Source organism: Eufriesea mexicana, unplaced genomic scaffold, assembly GCF_001483705.2.
Source record: "Eufriesea mexicana isolate 0111107269 unplaced genomic scaffold, ASM148370v2 scaffold1178, whole genome shotgun sequence".
NCBI classification, from domain to species: Eukaryota; Metazoa; Arthropoda; class Insecta; order Hymenoptera; family Apidae; genus Eufriesea; species Eufriesea mexicana.
Genome location: NW_016909311.1, coordinates 836,235 through 845,317, shown reverse-complemented (window position 1 = coordinate 845,317; position 9,083 = coordinate 836,235). Strand labels below are relative to the sequence as shown.

At 31.7% G+C, this 9,083-nt stretch overlaps 1 protein-coding gene across 1 annotated transcript in view; it reads right to left on the bottom strand.

The window, feature by feature from the left end:
* LOC108547751 (probable tyrosine-protein phosphatase F54C8.4) overlaps nt 1-9,083 on the bottom strand; it is a 75,260-nt gene that overhangs the window by 3,883 nt on the left and 62,294 nt on the right. Inside the window, exons 3-4 of the mRNA XM_017900403.1 lie at nt 4,479-4,510; nt 2,524-2,611 (exon numbers count right to left, since the gene is read on the bottom strand). Coding sequence (XP_017755892.1) covers nt 2,524-2,611; nt 4,479-4,510 — 120 coding nt within the window. The remainder of the gene's footprint in view (nt 1-2,523; nt 2,612-4,478; nt 4,511-9,083) is intronic.

The window sequence follows — 9,083 nt, the reverse complement described above, 5'->3', positions numbered from 1 at the left end:
ATTATAAATCTAATATTTATAATATCCAATTTCCATATCTAATAACAAAATAACTATGGTGCTTAATATTTTAGGAAATATATCATTATTATTATTATATCTGTATTTATAATAAATTAATAACAATAATATTGTATAAAATATATAACAAACTGTACATTTTAATACTAAAGAAACTTACTAGATATACAAAATACAAAAACGAGTCATAAATCAAAAACATCCGTAAATTGACTCGTAAATTCCAGTATCTCCAAAAAGGGAAAAAAAATTCCTCAGATATTAAGAAGTTGATAAAATCTTTAGGAATAATCACCCCTAGTCCCTATTTGATCCCTCTAGTGAATGAACCTTTCCCTTCCCAACGACACCATTCACAGGTCAAAAATTAAGGGTTCCACTAAGGGGATACTATTACGTATAATGCGCTCTAATTAGACGCGTGAGACACCAGAGGATCCCCGTGTTAATTACCGATACCGTGCGGCACTATTGATGCTCAAAAGCGTCGTAGCATTTCTAAAATATTTTCTAGCACAGTCCTCCTCCTCCTCGCATCGCAAACGATTGTCCGTGAACGACGAAAAGAAGAAAAAGGAAAAAAAAAAAAAAAGACACGAAACGACCGAGTACAGTCTCGACTCTAGAACTTATTAATATAATTGATCGGTCTCAGGTTGTGACAGGACTGACCTAGAAAACGCATACATACACTCGCACTACGTGCGCGCCTCTGGCGGGCAGACGTGGAAGTTCAGCGATCGAGTCGCCGGCAGTCAGCTATTCCAAAAATCTAATAATAAGTTCATTAGCCCTCGTCGTCCCTTTTGGTCCTCCTTACAAATTAGTTGGGCGCACTCGACTAATTTTAAATACCAAATAAAGTCCGAACTGACACAGACGTAATATTAGGCTCTCGTGAAAGGAACAAGGGAGCGAAGCAAAAAAGGGACGCGCAGGCGTGCGAACGAACGAGGCAGAGGGAGAGAGAGAGACGACAGATAAACAAAGATAAGCAGAGGCCGTGTAAAGGAGCCACGCTCTGCAATATCTGCTCGATCAAAGAATGCAGCTAGGGACGGCTTGCGAAGAGGAAGAAAAAGGTCTCTCGGTTTCGATTACTAAACGGTAAAAATGCACGAATCAATATGAGTGACGTGGCATTCTTGTAGATGTTGTTGTTGAAAGAAAATCTCTAGTGTATTATATATAGTGATAATTCTAGTGTATCTGGTGTATTATTACTGGTCAATGAAATATGGAGTTGGTTTTTAAAATTCTTTTCTGTGCTTGAACGTGAATGTGTCATCCAAATAAATCAAATTGTGGATTTTCAATAATAATAGTAAATAATATGGTAAATAATCTTAACAAAATTCTGGGTTTTAGGTAATTATAGTAAACTAAAGAAATAATAATAAAGTCTTAAAAAACGAAACCTTAAGTTCTAGATACACAGAAAATTATTTTACTATTGGTATATTAGTACCTTCGAATTTGTTAAAATTATACAAACAGTCGTTACTGATGAGAAAGGATATTTCCTTAAAATTATTAACATTCAATATCCATATTAAATTTAAATATTGATACTATTAATGTTATTAATATTAAAATTAAATATATAACCGACATTATAAAATTATTAACATGAAACGAGTAAAATGAACATCAGTAGTTAGAAACTTAACCTTTTATATTACACTAGCGCCATTATGCAGATATTCATAATCTGTAATTCATTATTTCATTCCATTTCTACTAATAAAGTTGAGAAAATAGATAATTAATAAATACATAGACTTTGTAAACCTTCTACTTTCAAAATTAAACTTTTGATTTCAAAAAACTTTCTATTACAAAATGAACATCAGTAATTAGAAATTTAACCTTTTATATTACACTAGCGCCACTATGCAGACATTCATGTATTGTAAACGTTATGTATTCATAATAAATACATCGATTTTGTAATCCTTTTACTTTCAAAATTAAACTTTTGATTTCAAAAAACTTTCTATTACAAAACAATTACTAATTGACCAAATAAAAAATTCCCAAAACGCAATGTTTTAGTTAATATTTATCACATACAACTATTAGTTATGTTATTTACAATATAATATATAATTTCTTAATATTCATAAATATTTCTAAAAATATTTCGGTCCAAATATCGGCCCATAAATATTTCTACTATCCTTTTCGTTAAGTCTATAATTATTCCCATTATATAACTGGATGAGTCTACAATATAATCTATGACAAAAATACAAGATAAACATATAAAATCTTCGTCCACTAATTTTCATAAAATAATTCTATAAATAATTTGATTACGATTTTCATTCACGTAGGACGACGAACATTTCTTGATAATACAAATATTTTTAATTTTCCTATTTGCCCCAAACGTGACATGAAACAACGTTTCTCGATTTACTTAAGACAGACACACATGGAAATGCCTTTAACCAGCGCAAAACGGGCGAAATCTTAATCCTACAAATACATTTCCCTTACCTTCTCATCGTAGTAGCGATCTGTGTTTGTCAAATCGATGATATACTTGACTTGCGGAAACGCTTGTAACAGTACTGTCGTTGTAAATCTGCAACAATATCGCAAAAGAAAAGCATCGCGTGAGTATTAAACCTTGAACTTCTATTGGTCCTGCAGTCGTGGAGAATACACTGCTCGCGTCGTAGGGAGACGACTTCATTCGGGCAGACGGGAGAGAGAGAGAGACAGAGTGAGACAGAGAGAACACAAAACAATCGGCCTGTCGCGACGCCCTCTGTTACGAGAGGCTCTTTCTCAAGGGCGCGATCTGGTGGACGCGGTGATATATTAGGGGAACAAAGAATCTGGGGTCCCGAGGAAAAGGGCCGGAATTAAGCGGGGGTGTCGGCCCAAATAGTTCCACCATCCCTTTCGATATATCAAATTCTCCAAAGGCTCGTACCAGGTGCTCCCTTGGGACGATAGCACGGGCCCCCCTTGTCTCGGACAAGTGTTTCTCATAAATAAACAACTAGCCTGGCTCGGACTTTGATGTTGTTAAAAAACCGAAATTTATTGGAACACTAATCGATTTAAAAGCCATTAAGGCACACCTCGCGTGTTTCGACAGATTTATATCGTGAGCGAAGTATGGTGGGAAGGGGACTGTACGAACTCGATTTTATCCAACTTTGCTCTCATAAATACGTGTATATATGTATATGAAAATTGTACAATTTTTATTAACGATCAGAATTTTTGCGGGAATTTTTTCTCGATAATTTCTCGAATATGTCGATGTACGAGAAATAACTAAATAATAAATGTATTAAGGACATTTTGAGGAAGAGAGTAGTGGTTGAAAATGTGTATTAGGAAATGAGAGAAAGAAAAGAAAGGTGATAGAAACCAAAGAAAATGAAGTGTAATTTTGTTTTGTGCCTTTTCAGATATAGTTTATAAATTTAAGATAATTATTTATAGTATAGAATGTTAGTTTATTAAGTTTTTATCTTCAAATTTCTTAAACAGTTAGGTTTAAAAATGAGATAATAATACCATGTATGTATATATGTACTCGTATATTTTTACATGTAACAAGAAAATGTGACAGTGCGAAATCTTCGTAAGCCAGAAAGAATAATATAGTAAAATGTAAATATGTAATATGTAATATGTAAATATATGTAATAATATTTAAAGTTTATCGAACAATTAGAAAATGAAATTAACAATTCAAAAAATTATGAATATAATATTGAATGTAGAATTAATTAAGATACATTTGTTAAATTTATGAATTATATAATTGAAAGTGCAACATCTGTAAAAATTATTTTAATATCATTTTACTATAAGTAGTGTTTAGAAATTGAATTATGTACAAAATATAAGACCTATTATTTTTATTTCACAATCCATTCAAGATTGTATGATTTCATATTGAATCATGACACACAAGTTGAGAAACACTGTTACTCAGAGCACGAAAAGGAAAGTAAAAATTAAAAAATTCAGAAATATCATTTTCTCTATCACTTATTACAATTAATATTGAATTTTTATAACTTGTATAAAAATTATAATTTTGATACGAAAATAACTAAAAATGTTAATAAACTATATGCATTTGTAAGAATTCTTAAAACAATTTTTACTAAGAATTTACAAATTTTGTTTAAAGTCCTTATTACAAAGATAAACAGAACCCTTGAATAACAGATTGAAAATATTTGTTGAATATACCAATGAATACATGCACTGTCATAGATAAAAGCCTTAAAATTTGACAACTTTAAATCTTCAAGTCGAGGAATAAACTGATGAAGTTAATTAATATTTGTTCACAAAATGCAGAAGCTTATCAAATAATCTAAAGTGTCTAATACGTAAGAAACGTAAAAACGTTAAAATAAACTGAGAGAACGATAAACACAAACTAATCGAATGAGAAATAATCGTGCGAATCTACTCACCGATTCTCCGGCTCTAAATTGTTACTCACGGCCTGAAACAAAAAGAAAAAGCCAGATCTGATGAATTATCCAACGAATGTATGCACGATGTACTTAACCCCTTGCACTTGCTTATTTTCTCCCAGGAGACATCGTAAATCTAGCAAACCGCTTGAATGTCTCCTCTAAGTGCAGATTAGTGGCAATTGTACAGAACAAAACAACGTAAGCACACAATTTGTCAAAGATTCTAATTAGATTTTAGGTCAAATATCATTCGACTAAAATAATTGGTTCCAATCGTTTTATTGGTTATATCATCTTATTTTAGGCAACTCACTTTTCAGATGCAAAGGGTTAATTATCCTGTGTGATGATGCATGAGTTGCATATAAGGTGGTGAAAACGAAAGGTCAATGACTAAAAATTTATACTCGTTTCAAAAATTAAGGAACAAAGATTTGCGAATTTTTATAAATTCTTTATCTTTATCTTCTGGAATACATACACATATTAAAATTAATATTAAAATTAACACAAATTTATCAAAATAATTAATAATGGGTCATGATTTTCTGTTTTTGACATTAGTAAAAATATTTTGATGCTTTAAACGTAATTAACGTTGAATTTTATTAACCCTATGCACTCGGCGAGTTTTTCGTTACAGAAAAATAGTAATTCGAGGACTTTCTGTCGTAAAGTCGAGGATATTTTTAAAACGGTAAATAAGAAGTGGTACGCAAATTAAAATTAACAATTTAATTTTATTTCAATATTCCACGAATTGTTGAGTAATTTTAACCCTTTGCACTCGAGAGGTGAGCCTCAGTCACCATTTCATAAAATTTGGAAGATCGATATTAATTAATATATCAAATTTAATGTAATGTGTCGGTGTGTAAGGTATCGAAATCAAATAATTCTACAATTCTATTATTATAAAATTCTTTATTTACTGCTGAAAAAAGTATCGTCAGTTTTTTAATACAGAATCTTTGAATTTCTACTCTTCTCTAACCAAAAAATCGTCGAGTGCAAAGGGTTAAATTTGATATATTAATTAACATCGATATTTAGAATCTGATTAAATGGAGACTGAGAGGCGCCTCTTGAGTGCAAAGGGTTAAGATAGGAGCATGATCATCTGTGCTTATTAATTTTTATTATATTATATGAAGTATCATTGTTTATGCATATCAGAATTAGACACATACTATAGTTTTTATAGTTATACACGTAGCTCTAGTATTAAAAATCAAACAAAAATATGATATTTTCATAACATCGAATTTTTGTAACTTCGAATATTTTGTAGAAAGTCTATTTTTAATTTTTATCTATGCATCTCAGAAGATAAGGAATATACACAAATTCGCAGATTACTGCTTTATTTTTAATTTCTTTTAGTAAGTGTATAGTACTCACTAAGAAAGAAAAGGAATACTAATAAATACACATTAATTTAGGTCACAATTATCCTTTTCAGATAAAATCAATTTTATTATTATAGAAGAATCCTCATTATCAAAATACCCTAATATCTAATATCTAGATTTCTCTTCTAACCCTAATATCTAATTTAATTATTTTTAATTTCACTCAGTAAGTGTATAATACTCACTAAAAATGAAAAAAAATATCTAATAAATACACATTAATTTAGGTCACAATTATCCTTTTCACATAAAATCAATTTTATTATTATAGAAGAATTCTCATTATCCAAATAGCCTAATATCTAAACATTCTATTATCTAAACGTTCTTTTATCCAAACAATATTTTATAGAAATATTTAGATATACAAAAATTCGCAGATTATTGCTTTGTTTTTAATTTCTCTCAGTAAGTGTATAGTACTCACTAAGAAGGAAGAAGAATATCTAATAAATACACATTTATTTAGGTTACAATTATTCTTTTCACATAAAATCAATTTTATTATTATAGATTATAGATTATTATATTATTATAGATTATATATTGATTATTATTATTATTATAAATTATAAATTATTATAGAAGAATTCCCATTATCAAAATACCCCAATATCTGAACATTCTATCATCTAAACGTTCTTTTATCCAAACGGTATGTCATAGCAATATTTAGATACAATTCGCATGTACTTCCCTGTATTATTTTAAACAAATTCTAATTTAATAAAAATTTCATAAGAATTAAATTAGCAGTGTACGTTGTCGCGATAGCAATTAGATAAAAAGGTGCAGTTCTAATTGTAAATACTGGAAGAAAAAATAAAATAATTAGAGAGCGCGAAAGTGGAGAAAGTTCAGGAAAATTGGCAAGAATTCTTGGCATCGAGAAATAGACAGTCATGGACACTCGAAGATGCAGATTCTCAGGCTTTCGGTACCAGTGGAAAAAGGTGGAATTAATGAATCCAATAAGTAAAACGTAGACGATATCCTATTCCAATAGATTGTTCGACAAAGAGATAAAGACCCATCAATTTCCTGATGCATGCTTTTTACGTAAGAATACTGCAGAATTAAATGAAAGATCGAAGGGAAACCAAAATTTAAAAATTCACCGTTCATTGATAAACAAAATTTTTAATTTTTATATTGCTAATGATACTAGTTGTATTAAAAGAATATAGAGGATTCGTTATTAATTGATTAACGTTGTAATTATCATTTTTATCTTCTATCCACAACGTATGGTGAACAATTAATAAATAAACAAAGGAAACAAATAACACAGACTATGCTTTGTTCATTCGTCCGTTCATGCGACAAACTTCCTTCATAAGTGAAGAAATTAAATTTAATATGAGGAAAGTGATTGTTCTATTACCCATCATCTCATTATCTGACACTTTTGTTACTCTATTAACACGTTAGGCGCCATGTCAATCATCGGTGACTGGCATTCAACTTTCCGTTCGGACCGTGACAGTCACGGGAGATTGACAGTATTGATAGTAGCGTATGTTGACTGAAATAAAAAATTAAAAAAATTACGTTTGTCGCTTAACAAAGAGTTAATCGTAAGACCTAGTATCGTAAAAACTAAGTATTTATTACAATTACTTGTATCTAGTACAATTGCAGTACAATTTATTGCGTTGGCAAGAAAGTACTTTCGGTTTTTTAGTGTGAAATAAAACTCAACTTTTTCTATACAGTAAATGAACTTTAATCGGTCAAATATCTTTCATTCTATTCGATGACCTTTTGCCATCTTTCTGGTAACTTCATGATCCCGCGCTCATAGAATTTCTGGTCCTTATCTGCAGAAAACTTAACCAAGTGCGTAAATCTCAGAAGGTCGACCAGAACGTTGTGGGTATCTTTCAGTGAAAAATCTTCAGAACGAAATTTTTTAAACTAATTCTGACACGTGCGTTCTGTTAAACAATCGACACCATAAACTTCTCGTATCTCTTTGCGAGCCTCAGCCGCATTCTTGCCTTTATGAAAATAAAAAAGTAAAATGTGTCGAAAATGCTTATTTTTGCACTCCATGTTAAGACTGACCGTGAACTGACAGTTGTAAACGAAATTACACGGAATTTCACGAAATAGCAACCTAAAGGTAACGACTACCACATCTGAAAAGAAAAAAATTCTAACATTGACAAAAGAATAACTAAACAAGCATAACATTATTTACCGATGCAAACCGAAATTACTTTCTTGCCAACCCAATAGTACAATTAATCGTATTTAGTACAATCTTTTACTCGTCCTGACAAACACTGCGAGTTTCCCAAGATCGTTATTCCTTTTTCCTTGCCACCCTGTATAGCTTCACGCGCGAGGTACTCTAAAAGAGACGTTAAGAAGCATATTCGGGTAGCTGCATCATTTATGGAAGTTACCACCGTTATATTGACCCGTATGTGCGGCGAGATAGGATGAAACGCGAGTCATCCTCCACCTCTGGGTAATTAGCAGCGCGGAGAAAAGCGAAACAAATAAGAGAAACTCGAATATCGTTGGCGAATCGCATTTAACTTCCTAGTGATTGATTGGCCAGCATCTTCGCGTTGAATAAAGACACGTGACGACAGCGATAACCACAAAAGAAATTTACACGCTCCTCGAAGGATGATCATGCGATATTCGAAGACATTGTACCGGCCAGCTATTCTACCTCCCCGTTTTACAAATACAACCGAGTTAACTGATAAATTACGACCTCACCGTGCACGTTATCATAGTTATAGTAACGTGCAATTTCGATCAAGCATATTTTCGTAAATTCCTCTGATACAGCGGAAACGATGCTAATTCTTAGCAATATAACACGGTTTTCCGATTTCTGTGACCTTGGTAGGGGGTGTGGTATCAAAGTCAACGTTCTTTTCTTTTTCTTCTGGGCGTGTGATACGTGTAATCGTCGTTGGACCTCTGTTTTGGAGATGCACAGGTAGATCTCGATTAATACGAGTGAAAATAGCGCGATATTCGATCGTTGGTGCGAATTATGGAATAATAAAATGGATACGAAAAGAAATCGCGAATCGGCTATTGCCAACAAAAGCAAATTGTAAACCGATCGATATCTTCTAGAAGCAAATCGAAAAGTTATTCTATATAACAAAATTAAGTTGCGTGACTCCTCTACGGGGAGGTGAAGCGTAGGTTAAGGAAA